This window comes from Eptatretus burgeri, chromosome 9 (assembly GCF_056783735.1).
Source record: "Eptatretus burgeri isolate ZD-2024b chromosome 9, Ebu_testis_v1, whole genome shotgun sequence".
In the NCBI taxonomy this organism is placed as follows: Eukaryota; Metazoa; Chordata; class Myxini; order Myxiniformes; family Myxinidae; genus Eptatretus; species Eptatretus burgeri.
The window spans coordinates 70,690,536-70,708,035 of NC_140969.1; the positions used below are offsets into that span (position 1 = coordinate 70,690,536).

At 44.5% G+C, this 17,500-nt stretch overlaps 1 protein-coding gene across 3 annotated transcripts in view; it reads right to left on the minus strand.

Annotated features, from left to right (window-relative positions):
- The window catches only part of LOC147020315 (phosphatase and actin regulator 1-like), a 124,254-nt gene extending 117,791 nt beyond the window's left edge, over positions 1-6,463 (minus strand). For 2 of the 3 annotated variants that reach the window (XM_085895610.1, XM_085895609.1), the window contains exon 1: positions 6,117-6,462. In XM_085895610.1, coding sequence (XP_085751736.1) covers positions 6,117-6,246 — 130 coding nt within the window. In that variant the 5' untranslated portion in view covers positions 6,247-6,462. Of the gene's footprint in view, positions 1-6,116 lie in introns of all 3 variants that reach the window. The other variant, XM_085895611.1, reaches the window with a different exon arrangement.
- Positions 6,464-17,500: the final 11,037 nt, after the last annotated feature.

Consider the following 17,500-nt stretch of genomic DNA (forward strand, 5'->3'; position numbering starts at 1 on the left):
CTATTCAATCCCATTCTTCCCTCCAGGCCTTCAAAACAGCTGTGCACCACCACCACCTCTTATCGTCCCCCATCCAAATCCTCGATCTTTTCAACACCCGACAATCCACCCAAGCCCACCTCCTTCAAATTCCTTGCTTTCCTTCCTGAAAGTCCCTGTAATATCCATCTTGTAATGTCCCATCCCTCTCCCTTCCACAGATCTGTCTCTGTTCCCCACTGTTTTGTCCTTTCCACTCCTGCCCCTCTTTTCTCATGCCCCCCCTTGCTGTGCATTGTGTGTTAGCTCTCACATGAGCCTCGACAAGGTATACAAAAAAAAGAGACTTTGCCTAAAATACAATTAATTAATTAAAATATCATGCGTACTACCCTGTTTCCTTTGAATCAGGATTTCAGCTCCTTCCCCCAACTCCCAGTCCTAGTCCTCAATCCCCAGCTCTCGTCTTCAATCCCCAGATATAGTCCTCAAACCTCAGACATAGTCCTCAAGCCCCAGACATAGTCCCCAACTCCCAGACATTATCCCTAACCACCAGACATTATCCCTAACCACCAGACATTATCCCTAACCACCAGACATAGTCCCCAACTCCCAGACATTATCCCTAACCCCCAGACATAGTCCCCAACTCCCAGACGTTATCCCTAACCCCCAGACATCGTCCCCAACTCCAGACATAGTCCCCAACTCCCAGACATAGTCCCCAACTCCCAGACATAGTCCCCAACTCCCAGACAAAGTCCCCAACTCCCAGACAAAGTCCCCAACTCCCAGACAAAGTCCCCAACTCCCAGACATAGTCCCCAACTCCCAGACATAGTCCCCAACTCCCAGTTATAGTCCCTAACCCCCAGCCCAACCTGCATTCCTCACCGATTCCATAGCCCTGCAATTGTATGGTGCACACTGTGCTCGCAATGATTCGATCAGAGAGCCGACTTTCCTGAGTTTGTTGATTTATTTTTCAAACCTTCATTGCCCATCCAGGTTTGCTCATCCTGACGCAATGATAAGGCTTGTAGCTTCATCCACTTTGACTGAAAGCTTCACGATGATGCCCTCTTGGTTAGTTTGAAAATTTCCTTGCTCAAGGAAGTTCCTTTGCGAACAGGGAACGGCAATATTTCATTAATTTGTTTTTACACGATGCTCCCCCCATTCTGCTGTTTGTACACCCAACCAACTCAATGTGTCAATGGACCTTCACTCTCGTGTGTGACGATGACAAAGACAGGAGTGATGTTTCACCAAGTGTTAGGGATTAGCTCACAGAACAAGTACTCAAGTCCATATCATATACATATTGTATCAATAACCATGACATAATTATCATGAATATCAATTTATTTTGCTGTTTATCTTTTCTGATTCCATTTGGATTTCCCAAACGAACTACAACTACTGAGACTACGACTACCTTTATTGTCCCCGATTATTCCCACTTTCTTGTGTGCTCATACCTGGTGTTGGCTTAATGTTTAGGGTGACGGGCTTTGGATCCTAGGGACCTGAGTTCAAATCCCGCTCAACTGTTGAATTAACACCAGGTGGGGTTGACTCAGCCTGTCATCCTTCCGAGGTCGGCAAAATGAGTGCCAGCATGCTGCTATACTTTGTCGGAGTGGCGACCCGTCCAGGACTGTACCCAATACCCAAAGAGACTGCTTAAGCAGCATTAACGTTCTGCACAGACGATGGTCCCAATCTCCCCCTCTCCTTGTGTGCTCCACCAGGAAATGTTTTTGGCCCAAATCTTTCACAAACTGGCTAAGCAGGCCTTACGTTCGATTACAAGATGCAGGTGCTTGTGATTTATTCAGTGTGCTGACGATAAATCGTTTCCTCTTCACAAAAGACACGTTGGGATCTTTGAGCTCCACAAACGACTACGTCCTCTAACTTATCCTCTTTCAGACAGACAGCACACACATTTATGCATCATCCTGCATGTCAAACACCAGGGTGACAGTTTATGGCGAGGAAGAGATTTGCCCTCTGTAGGTTAGAGCAGTAATTTTTAATTTGTTCAGGGTGCTGCCGGTGATGATCCACGTACTCTTTCCGAAGACACTTTGGGATCTTCAAAATATACCAACTAATGCCAACACAAGGGATACACAATGTCCATCCAATAATGTGGCGTAAAAGAGAGTGCATCATTGGTGGTAAACTTCCGATTCAAGGGGTTTTCTTTTTCCTACAACCAATAAAACGTGAATTTTATTTCAATTGAATTATATATTTGAACAATTTTGAACACAAATCTCCTTGTTTGCACCTCCAAAGATCTTCAGTTTAACAGTGCTTGAGAAAAATTGTATGCCGTCTCAACCAATGAAATTTGCCACGTGCTCTGAGGATGGAGTAACAGCGACATTCAGACAAACTTTGCGGCGCCGATAGTGAATCAATGATATAGCTAGCTTCGTCAAAAATATCTGTTTGTTTAAATGCATCTTATTCTCAAAGATCGTTCGCAAATTTTCAGTTTCTCCGAGAAGAGTTGGCAGAAGGCTCAGCTCTGGACTGTTATGGTTGACCCATCGGCTTCAGGTCAGGTCAGGTACCGGTTATTCAAAGTTCATGAACAAAGCTAACATACTGCAGATCGTGCTCGAAAATGCAAAGCAAGAGTTTAAAAGATCCTTCTCATGTCCTTTTTCTCAAGACTGCGTGGGGAAGGTGTTCTATGAACTCTCGAGTACTGCCGGACTCCAACTTTTGCGGTACCGCTGATCATGGATCCCACAGAGTCGCAGTCCATAAAATGTGTCCTGATTCTACATTTACAGCCTTGTGCTTCACTTATTCACAGTTTTTCGCGGTTGTACTCATGGTTTTTCTGACCTGCTTCTACATTCTTGTCCCTGTGCTTTGCATGTTCACAACTTTGCGTTATTTTTCGCGTTTTTTTGTGGGTACAATCGTGGTTTTTCTGATCTGTTTCTACAGTCACAGCTGTGTGCTTGACGTATTCGCGGTTGCATTCGTGGTTTTTCTGACTTGCTTCTAAATTTGAGGCCCTGTGCTTTGCATATTTACTTCTTTGTTTTTTTGCATGTTCACGTGTTTTTTTGCGGAGGTATTCGCGGTTTTTCTGACCTGCTCCTACATTCACACCTGTGTGCCTCACATATTCATGGTTTTTCTGATCTACTTCTACATTTGCGACCCTGTGCTTTGCATATTCACATTTTGGTGTTTTTTTTTTTTCCATCCCATCAGTTTTACACAGTTTTTCTGATTTGCTTCGACATTCGTGGCCCTGTGTTTCACATATTCACGGTTTTTTTTGTGGTTGTATTCGTGGTTTTCATAACCTGCTTCTACATTCGTGGCCCTGTGTGTCGCATATTCGCATTGTCTTGGGTTTTTTGCGGTTTGTCTGATCTGCTTCTTCATCCGCAGCCATGTGCTTCAAGTATTTGGGGTTTTTCACGGGAGTACTCACAGTTTTTCTCACCTGCTTCTACGTTCTTGTCCCTGTGCTTCGCATTTTCACAACAGCGTTATTTTTCGCGTTTTTTTGTGGGTACATTTGCGGTTTTTCTGATCTGCTTCTACATTTGCTGTGTGCTTCAAGTATTTGCAGTTGTATTCGTGGTTTTTCTGGCCTGCTTCCACATTTGAGGCCCTGTGATTTGTATATTAACTTTTTTTTTTTTGCATGTTCACTTTTTTTTTCACCAGATGTATTCACGGTTTTTCTGACTTGCTCCAACATTCACACCTGTGTGCTTCACATATTCACAGTTGTATTCATGTGTTTTCTGATCTACTTCTACATTCGTGACCCTGTGCTTTGCCTATTCACATTTCCGCATTTTTTTTCCATGGTTGTATTCATACTTTTTCTGATCTGCTTTGACATTCGTAGCTCTGTGCGTCGCAAATTCGCATTTTCGTGGTTTTTTTTCACAGTTTATCTGATCTGCTTCTACATTCGCAGCCATGTGCTTCAGTCCATACAAATGCAAATGCAGTCCCCCCCCAAGAATCCAGTCCATACAAATGCTGAAAAGTGTGCGAGCGAGTTCACACCCCTGATGAACTCCATTAACAACTGGAAACAAGTCAGAGATGGTACCACCACATCTTACAGCACTCTCAGTAAAAGAGTATAGTTCAGACATCAGACTGATCAGTTTTGGTGGTTCCCCACTAAGACAGGAATCCTCCAGAGGGTAGCCTGTGGTCAGTATTGAGGAACTGAGCACTCCATGAGACCCTGCAGTACTGGGTCATCCTCCAGTGATCATCAACGAGCACATGGTCAATCTCATTTGCCACACCACCAGCATTGGAATACCAAGTCCAGCATTGAGCCGGTGGTCACTGAAACCATGAACCAACCACCCTAAGTCCATGACTTCTTGCAAAGTCAAGGAACTTAGTGCTATTCAGGTTCACAGTTTCAGGCCCTGGGGACCAACAAATGCCTCATAACCATCCCCATCAGTTCCAGTCGATGCATTGGAATCCCCCAACACTAGAACAGTATTTCCCCTGGGGCACTGATCAACCACCGACTCCAGCATGGCATAGATGGTCTTTCACGGTGAGATCACTCGCCTCAGTCAGGGCATATACAGAGACCAGGGAAATAACACCCAAGGAGTGATGAATCCTTCGTCTCATAACATGCTCATTGACGGTGTTACCTCAATTATCATTGGAGTCATCTTATTAGACACAGCTACAGCAACTCCTTTGGCATGGTAACCATCAGAGCAACCAGACCAATATTAGGTGTAACTAACCACCATGATCTCGCCGCAATCCGGTCTCCAAAGATCAGAGAGTGCTGCAATACTGATGTCCAAACGCTTGAGCTCAGATGATAACAAAGACAGGTGATCATCCTCTCTTAGGGATAGGACATTCCAGGCACCCACCCAAAGGGACTGCCTCAGGTTAACCCAAGAAGACCGTCGTCTGGTGGACGACACCTCAGCACCACCACAATCTGACCCATGAAGTATTTACCCCATGCATTTCTTCCGATCATCAAGGGATGGGGGTCTCAAAGGCTTTGCCCCAATCCTGTCATCCTGTGAGCTGCCCTGCGAAGGGCAGCAGCACAGGAGGTACTCCCACGAAGTGGGTTTTCAGTTTTCTTTGCATTTGTGGGTTTTGCGGAATGAAGAGTTTTACAGTGGCCGGAGTGCAAATCCTGCCACCAACCTCCTAAAGAAAGTAACCCAACTGCAGGAGGACCTCCACAGACACGGTTGGGTACTCGATATGGATGGCCGTTGGCTCACAAGGAGCTCCTCTACCCATTGACGAGGTGCATTGGTCAAAATAGTATGGCCTTCTTTAATATGGGATGTTAAGCCGGCTGTCACTTCCTATCGCACTCACATGATGCTAAAGATGCCGCAGTTGAGGTGCCAAAATTTGAATGAGGCAATTGAGTGCCAAAATGTGAACTGAATTAATGGCTTTGAGTTCCACTGGGAAGGCAATGGCAAACTACCCATTGCATTACCTGTCCACAAACTGCTCTTAAGGCATTGTGTTAGCATTGCCTAGCACCCAGTTCGAGCACCTGATCGCACATCGGTGAACGACACTTTAAACATTTCGAGGAAAATGCTTAAAACCAGGAAATGCAAAATATGAATCATTGGTATTCAGGGACAGTAATATATGAGAAGGGTGTTTTACACCGATGATCACTGATAATGCATGAAATCGCTCCAAGCTCCTCATTTGAAAACTACATCACTTACAAAAGCTGTCTCGTTTTGAAATGATCACATTTCTCATTATTATAGGCATTGATTACCTGGCAGGGAATGAAAATTCTGAGGGTATTGTGAGGACGAGTCGACCTGCACGACGATGCACATAGCAAATTCACATCAACACACTGTATTCCCAAAGCGTCGTCTGGTAGTGGTAGGTCATGCGTCATAAAATATGACGTAATAGGCAAGGGATCATGAAGATTCAGCACAAAAACACCTTGGACCTCAGCAATGCGTGATCGGCTCAAGTTCGACGTCCAGAAAATGTGAATCTTTCTAACAATCGCACAAAACAAACACAAAAAAAACCAGACTAAATATCGAGAGGGTCCAAGGGTGCACCTCCGCGATCCTCCTTACCGGTGCTTTGCCTGGTGATCCTTCTCGTCGGTTTCGCAGGTCGACGCCTGCCTGTTGGGGCATCATCGGGCAAGGCGTCCGAGGCGGACGCGGCTCCCCTGTGACTCGGAGCTCGCTTCTGTCCGTCCATGTCCGGCCGCCAATGCGGACGTTTCGCGGATTGGCGCCCTGCGGGCACGAGAGAGAGAGAGAGAGGGATGCTCACGTGGGTAGGTGGTGAGTGCCCCACGTGCTCACAGCACCTCCCCACACTGCTCTCGACCTTCCTCTGAATCCTCCCCTCCCTGCACGAGGAATACCGCAACCACTACCACAACACGTCCCTGTAAGATGCTCAGTCGGACCTGTACGCAGGATAACAAAGACTACAGTCAAAACAAAAGAGCTAAATGCAACAAAGAAAGAACAATGGTTTGCAAAACCGCCAGACAGGGAACTGCGGAACACTCTTTCCTGGACACGGGGAGAGAGAGAGAGAGGGAGAGAGAGAGAGAGAGAGGGGGAGAGAGGGAGAGAGGGAGAGAGGGAGAGAGGGAGAGAGGGAGAGAGGGAGAGAGAGCACTTATTGTTTATGGCTTGAATTATTGATTCATACTTCCCAATTGAACCCGCCCTCCAAACCCACCCGACCCATCTCCGAGCCGCACCCTTGATCTTCTCCCAGATTTTTTTTTCAAGGCTCATCCCTTTAATCCACTGCACTCACCACTCCTTTTAACCCACTTTCACACCTGCTGCGTGTGCACACCTGTACATGCAAAGTGATTTTCCCTTGATCACACACGACACACCGACTTCACTCGGATTCCACCAACAAATCAAGTTATTTGTACAGAGAGACTAATGACTTGAAGCATCGGCTCATTTCCTCTGCACCGAGAAGGTGGACGGAGGTTAGATTTTCACCCCTGTCTGTTCGTCTGTGAACAGGATATTTGAAAAATTTTATGGACAGGTTCGGACGAAACTTGGTGGACAGGTTGGGTGTGCGATGGATTCGATTTTGGTGAAGATCCGAATCTGGATCCGGATCAGATAGTTTTTAAATTTTTTTCAGCGATTCTTCATGACGTCACCATTGAGAGATAAGACGAAACACGATATGTTTTGCATGATATTTCAAAAAGATTTGGACGGATTATAACAAAACTTGGTGGATGAGTTGGGTAACTGAAAAGAACAAACCGATTCGATTTTGGTTAAGGTCCGGATGCAGATCCAAGTTATCAGTGGGATATAAAACGTGCCAATCTAGTTATTAAACATACAATCAAAGGCTTATTATCACGTGCATAACGTATTTATTCAAAGCTAGCAATAGCTTTGTGCATCTCATTAACTTGCTTGGTGTTGGTTTGACGGTTAGGGTGGCTGGCTTAAGATCTTCGGGTCTTGAATTCAAGTCCATGTCTAACCGTTGAATTAACACCAGATTGGTTGACTCAGCCTGCTATCTTTCTGTGGTCGGTGAAATTATTACCAGTGTGCTGGTAACAACAGCCATGCCCCCCAGAAAATGATGCAGCCAAGCAGCCACAGTCTGCAGATGAATAAATAAAAATCTCATTAACAATGACTAAAGGAAGAGTTCATTGCTGTTGTACTCAAAAATAATGGGAATACAGGAAGGAAACTAATGTGCTGAGTAAAGTTTTTTGTTTGTTTTTTTTTTAACCAATGGACACCAAATATGTCGATTTGTAAATATTATGGCCTGGCCAGACACACTGAAGCTCACTGGTAAATAAATAAACACTGCAGCGATTAAAAAAAAAACGGGGTGCCTCGTGCTTGATGCACTGTGACGGTGAGAATAAGGACTATTTATGGTCAATATGACTTTGCCCTTTCACATTTTGATACAATTTTTAAATATTTTATCCATATTCTCAAAATAGGTTTGTTTGAAAACTAAAGGTTTGTTGAAAACTTGATGACAACAAAAGCTCAAATGCTAAAAAAAAAAATTAAAAAAAAGTTATGGTGCGCGCACACACACACACACACACTCACACACACACACACACACACACACACACACACACACACACACACACACACACACACACACACACACACACACACACAATAAGTAGAATAAAATTAAATAAAAGTAAAAAACAAACACACACACACACACACACACACCCACACACCCACACACCCACACACCCACACACCCACACACAGTTTTGGAAAGGAATCGATGAAGTCCAAAAATAACATAATAAAGAGGTGGATTGGATCCAAAAATTGGAAACGAAAAAGCAAAACATAAAGGAATTTTTGTAAAGGTTTGGAACCAAGGGGTTCCGGGTTTGGAGCGTCGACAGGTCTCTTTTGGAGCTCTCTGGTGACGATCTCAAAGTTAAGTTTCCGGTCATTATCTGTCCCACTTTAACTGTTTATTTTCTCGCCTTCATGTTACTGCGTGTTCCTCGTTCGGTTTTGTTTCAAAAATCGTGCTATTTTGTGAGATTTCGTCGACCTTGTCGAACTGGGTGCTTGAGGCCTACCCTTGAGGCTTGAGGCCCATCAGTTCCTCTCGGTGTACGATCGTGTTTATTTGTTTTTTCTCCCCATTACCTTCAACTTCTATCTTCCCCACTTTCCTAACGTCCACCATCCCTCCCAACTAATCACTCTATTTCTTATCTTAAATCAAAAAAAATGCCACCTTTCTCCAATTCTTCTTCTTCTTCTCCTCCAATTCTTCCTCCTCTTCTTCTTCTCCCTCGATTTTTTTTATACAACACTTCCATGACCTAATCTGTTGAAAACTCTCTCAAACATCTATATATTAATACTGAAGAACCAATTCTGTGCTCCTCCTAGCGGTCGCGTCACGTTTTTCTCGGTACTGTGACCTGGACTGAAAGAAACTTCGTACCTGGAAGAGTGCATCGCACATAGTGCCAATAGTCAACTTTCAACTCTGAAGCAGAATAAACACTTTTCGTTTTACATTCGTTTACATGGCGATGTGTGACGTCACCGCTGAGAGGCGTCAGGACGGCTGACGTCATTTCGTCTGTAGTCGACAGACCGTTACCACTGAGAGGTGTAATTCCACTCCTCGAAAATAGCGTTTGCAATGTAAAACCCTCTTCTGCACATGCTGACTACCTCAGAATGTGAATTTGACACAAAAAATGTAACAAGAGACATTGTATCTTCTATATATTAATACTGAAGGACCAATTTTGTGCTCCTCCGAGCGGTCGCGTCACGTTTTTCTCGGTACTGTGACCTGGACTGAAAGAAACTTCGTACCTGTAAGAGTGCATCGCACATAGTGGCTAGTCAACTTTCAACTCTGAAGCAGGAAAAACACTTTTCGTTGAGACGGGGGCGGAGGATGAAGAGACGGGGGCGAGGATTGAAGAGGCGGGGGAGGGGAATCAAGAGATGGGGGGCGGGAAATGAAGAGGAGGGGGCGGGGCCAGGGTAATTAAATTTTGGGGCGGGGGAAAGAAAATTGAAGGCGGGGGTGGGAGGCGGGGGGGAATGGGGCAGGGGCGGGGGATGAGTAGGCAGGGGCAAGCACGACCTGTCCAGTCCATGTCCCTCAAGTGTGGGTGAGCTGGTGAGGGTGGTTGAATGAACGGAATCCGTCTGTGAGGGGGTTTCGGCCAGTTAATAATAATAACAAAAACGATCTCTTATAATGCTTCATCTTCCTTTTCTCTCCATTCTCTGAATTTGCCTTTATTGCATCCATCAAGAATTGAGTTAAATCGCATCTCTGACTGAAAACTGAAAAAAAAACCCCAGTTTGCTATGAATGTTCGCTTTCCATCAACCATTCTTTTTTTCAAACTTCAGTGCCAACTCACCCCTCTCACCCCTCACTCTCAAAGCAACCATCCCACTCTTCTTCCTCCAAGCCTCCCTCTCACCTCTCTCAAAAACTCTCCCATCACCTTTCTCCCACCATTCATCCCCTCACTCATCCTTCTCAAAGTTGTCCCCCCCCTCCCATCCACAAAGCTGCCTCCTTGCACTGCCCTCTCACCTCCATCTCTTCACTACACCTCCTCAAATCCTCAAATCCTCTTCCCCCTCTCTTTTCCCCCTCTCCCCCAGCACCACAGAGCCTATTCTCCTCCTCATTCGGCCCCCTCCCCGAGCTCTTCTGCAATCCCCCACACTCTTTCAACAACCCTCCTTTCCTCCCCTCTCGTCCCTTATCCTCCCCTCCCCCTCCCCCCCGACCCCCTGCACCCAAAGCCTCCTCCCCTACCTCTTCTTTAAAAGTGTGGACTACAAATATCCGGGGCCTTCGCTCAAACCTTTCAGATCTTTCCATACAGGTTGACAGTGACAAACCAGACATAATCTGCCTAACAGAAACTTTCCTCCCCCAAGATGTGTCTGACTCCCAAGTATCTCTCCCGAGTTACTCCCTCCTCCGGTATGACAGACCTGAGCCTCGTCCTGGTGGAGGAGTTGCTCTCTTCATCAAAGACTATTCCTCACTCTCCATGCACTGCCCTCACTCCCCCACACCCCCAGGAATGCCTCTGGTTACGGCTTCCCCTCAACTCCCACCTCATGTTTATATGTGTAATGTACCGTCCACCTAACAGTGATGACTCCATCTACACCTCACTCTCTGAAAACATGGACCAATGTCTATCTTCTCATCCAAACTCTCTCTTCCTCATATGTGGCGACTTAAATTGTCATCATGCCAGCTGGCTTGGTGTGGGTACCTCTCTCACCTGTCATGGCACCTCAGCAAAAGCTTTCTGCGACTCATTGGGACAGACTCAATCGGTCAACTTTCCGACCCGGATCTCAAAAAATGGTACTCCATTTCTTCTGGATCTGATTTTCACAAATTTCCCTGACAATATCTGCTGCTCTTCCTCCACTCCAATCGGTTCTTCTGACCATGTCCTTGTCAAAGTGTACATCTCTCTGGCTATTATCAAAGAACCACCTCACCGTTGTCGAGTCTGGCATTTCACTCAAGCCGACTGGAAGGGTCTCCAAGCAGTCATCAAACTTGTAGACTGGTCTCCTATTGCTACTTTCTCCAACATCAACTCATCCTGGGAATTCTTTCAAAGAAACTTGCTCTCCCTCATGCACAGATTTATCCCTTCTCGTCTTCAGTTGTCCAACGCTTCCTCCCGCCCTTGGTTCACTAAAGCTTGTGGCGAGGCAGTTGTCCTGAAACAACTTGCCTTTGCCTCATGGAAAGCAAACCCAACTGAGGGCAATCTCAGTTCCTTCCATAAATCTCAGAACAAGTGTGTATCTACCCTCAGGAGAGCCAGAAAACAACATCTTTCTCATCTCAAGTCTCAACTCTCAAACCTCTCTCCCTCCTCAAAATCCTGGTGGCGTTTAATCAAATCTGTTTATGGTGTACGTTCCTCCTCCATCCTCCCCCTTACCTCAAATGGCCGCACTGCTGATACCGCACGTGAAAAGGCTGAATGCCCAAACTTGGTGTTTGCAGCTAAATCTTGTGTCCAAAACCCATCACTTTCTCTACCCACCTTACCCAGTCGCACCCAACTGTCCCTGGACTCTGTGTCCTTTTCTCCTGACAAGGTGGAGAGCTTTCTGTCAAACCTCGACTCAGATTCTGCAACCGGTCCAGACGGCATCAGCCCACGTGTCCTCAAATCCTGCTCTTCAGTTCTTGCTCACCCTCTCTCTGTTCTATTCACCCTCTCATTTGCTCAAGGTCACCTGCCATCTGCATGGAAATCAGCAAGCATCACCGCCCTGCATAATAAAGGTGCAAAAACAGTTCCCTGCAACTACAGACCAATCAGCCTTCTCCCAATCATCAGCAAGGTTATGGAATCCATCATCGCTTCAGACATGAAATCCTTCCTCTTCTCCAATGGCTTGATTTCCGTTCATGAATTTGGTTTCAGACCAGGTCACTCTTCCCTGGATATGCTGCTTCTGCTCTCCTAACAATGGATGAAGTCCTCAATCCCAGACAGGAAATCCGAGCCGCATCCCTGGACATATCACGTGCTTTTGACACGGTCTGGCACCCTGCCCTACTCATCAAACTCTCTTCCCATGGTATCCAAAGCCATCTCCGCTCATGGCTCACAGACTTCCTCTTCAGTCACAGTCAACGTGTGGCCCAAAATGGAGTTCCTCAAGGTGTTTGTGTGGTTCCTCAAGGTAGCGTTCTGGGCCCTGTTCTTTTTCTAGTTTTCATCAATGATCTCTCCAACTCTCTGGAAAATCCTCTATATCTCTTTGCTGATGACTCCACCCTCTGCCGTACCATCTGTCATCCCTCAGACCGGCAAGCAGCAGCTTCTTCGCTCACTGCAGATCTGGATAAAATCACAAACTGGTCCAACACGTGGAACATGTCTTTCAATCCGGACAAATCTCACACTCACTATGTCTCTCCAAAAGGACCGTTTAGAAAACTCCCCCATCCACTTTCTCAACAATCCTCTGGAGGAAGTCCTTTCTTTCAAGCTTCTGGGTCTCACTATCTGCCATGACCTTTCCTGGGAAAGCCACATTTCAAACCTCACCTCCAAAGCCAGTCGCCGACTGGGAATCCTCCATCATGCAAAGTCCTGCCTCAGCCCAGCTGAGCTCCTGACCACTTACAAAGCTTTTGTCCGCAGCCTGATGGAGTACTGCTCTCCCCTCTGGGCTGGTGCTCCTGCCTCCCACCTTTCTCGGCTTCACGCTGTAGAAACCAAGGCATTTCGGATCATTGGCATCTCCCGCAATGAGGATGAGTCTTTGGGCCTCTCACTCAATCACCGCAGGTTGGTCGGTGGTCTTTCTTTCTTCTACCATCTCCTCTCCAGCCTCGCCCCCCCCCCCTGCTCTCTCTGCAATTTTTCCCAACCACATTTCCACAGGGCGCTCAAGGTCCGCCAACAACCCCCATCTGGTAAAACTACCAAAATCATAAATCACTGCTCACCTTCACTCTTTCATTCCTATTTTTCCCCGCCTTTGGAATAAACTCCCTCACTCTATTCATTCCCATTCTTCCCTCCAGGCCTTCAAAACAGCTGTTCAACACCCCCCTCTTGTCATCCCCTATCCAAATCCTCCATCTTTTCTACCCTCGATAATCCACCCAAGCCCACCTCCTTCAAATTCCCTGCTTTCCTTCCTGAAAGTCCCTGTAATGTCCATCTTCTATTCCGCATGTTCCCCGTCCCATCCCTCTCCCTTCCACAAATCTCCTAATGTCTCAGTTCCCCACTGTTTTGTCCTTCCCACTCCCTCCCCTCTTGTCTCATGCCCCCCTTGCTGTGCCTTGTGTGTTAGCTCTCACACGAGCCTCGACAAGGTATACAAAAAAAATGTCCCCGGTGATAATAGATAAAGAGCAAATGAAAAAAACAACGAGCAAAAATGCCAAACTTTAAAAACCTCGGCCCGGATGGAGTTCCAAATTTCTGGCCAAAGCAACGAGATGCTCTCCACAATTACTACACTTGAGTTTTCAACAAACATTTTCAAGGGGAGGAAGTAATAGATGATTGGCTCACAGAAGGTAACACCTTCCTCATCCCAAAATTAGAGGAAACCCAAATACCTCACAAGTATAGACCAATACCCTGTCTACGAACAACATACAAACTTATGACAGGAATCATTACAGAAATTATGTTCCACCACCTAATGGAAGAAGAAGGCCGAGAGGCAGAACAGAAGGGATGTAAAAGAGTCATGCATAGCCTGGTGTTGGCTCAGTGGTTAGGGTGGCGGCTTGGATTATGGGGTCCTGAGTTCAAGCCCCATCGGCCGCTGAATTAATACACCTGGGGGTTGACTCAGCCTGTCGTCCATCCGAGATTTCGTAAATAACAATCTTTAGAGTTCGTAAGTTACAATTGCAATTGCCAACGAATACCTGTGTAGAACGAGGCTGATCCTGAAAACATACCTTACCCCAAGAAACAAAATCAAAGCCATCAACCAATGAGCAATACCAGCATTCGAATACAGCTGCAGAATAATAAACTGGCCACAAACGGAAATCAATAAACGACATATCAAAACAAGGAAATTCCTCACCATCGACAAAATGTTCCACAAAAACCAGTGCATCCCGAGGCAAGGTTGCAGCCTGATGAAACTCAACCAAATGCACAGAATGATATCTGTCAGACTAGATGAACACGTGAAAAATTCAACAGACTACAGAATCAAATTTGTATGCAAACATGAACACAGCAAGCCAGAGATGGTATCCCAAACCAACCTCACAAAAAATTCCAAAAACAGGTGCAAAGGGAAGATGTCATGCATGAAACTGAAAAGAGCAACAAATACAGCCATATACATGGATGGAAAAAGACGAAAGAAAAATATAACGTGAAATATTGACAGATATACTGTACACTGACAACTGGGAGAACGATAAAAGAGCAAGGATATATATATATATATATATATATATATATATATTTTTTTTTTTTATTTTTTTTTTATATATATACGTATATATGTATATACACGTCTGGAGACGGTGATGGTTCACGAGCAATGCACACGGTTCGCCTTTTTATTGTTACTTACGAAATCTTTAGATTTCGTAAGTATATTGATGACTTCCGTCATCTGTTTGTGTTTGTTTGTTTGTGTGTGTGTTTGTTTTTTAGGTACGATAATTCGAAAACGGAAGAAGCTACCAATGTCAAATTACACCACGTTATTCAGGAGGGTGATGGCTGGCGCTGATTTGATTTTGGTCAAAATCGGTCAAAGGTCAAGGTCACAGTGAGGTCAAACATTCGATTTTTGATCGTTTGGTACAGAATCATCGTAGAAACTTCTGGTTTGCGTCGCTACCTTCTCTAGAGACAGGTTTTATTAGACAAGGTCAGAGGTCAAGTTGACGATTTCGTAAGTACTCGTCTATGACTACTTGTTTGACCTTTGAGCGGATGCCACGGGCAAACTGGCGGGAATCGGGAAAAACGTAAATGATGAAAGTTGTTGTACTCAAAGAGCACTACTTCCATTCCAACTTTAATTCGAAACAGTTGAAAACCCTCGGAGCTCGATGCCCAATTTTTTGATTTTTTGACATTTTCTAAGTTCGTGACCTTGTGACCTTGACCTTGGGACGAAAATGAAAAATCGAGCTCCGTGGAGCTATGCAGGTTCCATTGGGCTAACCAAATACCGAAATCCCTGCCAGATTCGACAAATCCCCTGGGAGAAGATGTAACTTAAAACCAGCTACCCCCTAAAAACACATTTTTTTGGGGCGTGGCTCCGCCCATAATGGGCGCAGCATGCCAATTCTCCGGAAAACTCAACTAGAACATGATACAAACCTCACACCCTAATTTTATCAAGATCGGATCAAAACCCACGGAGCTATGCTCGGGACAGACAGACAGACAGACAGACACACCCATAACGAATATAGTGGTCACTTACTGGCTCGTGAACCAATATATATATATATATATATATATATATATATATATATATATATATATATATATATATATATATATACATATATCAAAAAAGACTTCCTCAAAAACAGTATGTTTACTCTTTGGAATGATTTTCAATTTGTTTGACTGCCAGACAGACAGAGTAAAAGATGTATCTCACTCCTCTCTGTGCATGTGTGATCGAAACAAATTCAGAGCCAAAGTACTGCTCAGCTGCAGGTTTGTTTTCCGATTCATGCTCCGATTCGTGTTGAAAATATAACATTCAATTTAAATTAGTTGTTTCTTGATCATAAATTGATAAGATAGATGGATAATACGGATGGACATAAACCAACTGCTTAACTGCACTTCTTGCTTCGCATGTGCGGGGTAAAATAGTAATAATGATAATTACCCCATGAGCACGAAGCAAAAATGAGGGTTAAGCAATTGGTTCACTTATGTCTGTCTGTCCACAAACGTCAGTTTATGATCGAGGAACAACCTATTTCAATTGAATATTATGTTTGGAACATGAATCAGAATACAAACCTGTAGTTTTACAGTATTTTGGCCCTGGAATCATTTTGATTGCTCATGCACAGAGAGGAGTGAGATAATATTTTTACTCTGTCTGTCTGGTCGTCAAACAAAATTGAAAATAATTTCAAACAGGAAACTTACTGTTTTTAAGGACGTCATAAAGGACACAAACAACAGGCACGAATAACTCACATAACGTGTTATATATGGCGGTGTAAAAGATGCTGCATCAATGGTGGTAAATTTCTGGCACAATTTTTTTTCTACAACCTTCAAAATCTTTATGTTATTTCAATCGAATTATATACTTGACCACTGGAACATAAACTGCCTTGTTGGCACTTTCAAAAACATTTCGTTTAACAGAACTTGGGACAAAATATTATGGCATTTTACATCATCTTGACCAATCAAATTTGTTGCTTGCAGATCCCGCCCATGTCCTTTTTTTCTCAAGACTGCATGGGGTAAGGTGTTCCATGAACTCTCTAGTAGTTATTATAATTATTATCATTATTATAATTACTTTTCAACAACAAACACTTTGTCTCATTAATGACCTGTTCCGTTCTGTTTACGGCAATGCTCTTTCCCTGGATTCTGCCAAATAAGTAAGTACACAGAGCGGTTTGCCATTACTCTTCCCATTGGTAGTTTGGGAAGGAAATTGTTAATTCAGGCAGGGTACCGGTACATAATGGCATACTCTTTTTGAAAGGTACTGAGAGATATTTATCACATTCCATCAAATCTTGCACACCCACCACTGCGACAGTTTGAGCTCGGTGGATCAAAACCACAATCACAGGCGTCTCAGACTGGGTACACCAAAACAATTTTATTGATTGCTTTTGCACTTCAGGAAAAAGCCATACATGCAAAATCGCAATGAAATTGGTTTCCATTTCGAAAATACATTTGGCAATTCTCGCCATGGCCATTGCCAAGAGGGAGTCCAGGTTCATGAGGAAAGAGTGAATCTAAAGCAATAAATTGCAAAGGGATATACTTTGTGGAGCTGCTGAGGCAGCATTTCCTGCCTGGTAGTCCTTGAGAAAGCACAAGGTCTTTACACCGTGTACCCAACATTCAAGAGAGTAATCTCAGGGTATTACCATTACCAAATTCCAAAAAGAGAGAGGTGCCTCTTTGAGACCATTACCCGCAGGGCTGCTGTACTAGCTGGTGGTGCATTCATTTTTGATCATATTCAAGTTACCTGTTCATTAATCAATCACTGCTTATTCTGATCCTGTAAATACATCGTAATCTTCTTCTTCTTCTTCTTCTTCGATTTACAACAGGAGGCCAAGCTCCCATTCTTCGATTTACAACAAGAGGCCAAGCTCCCATTCTCAATGTGTCGTTGGACTGTCTTCTTGATCCACTCACCAATCAAGGATGATTTCGAAGCAGAACAGATGT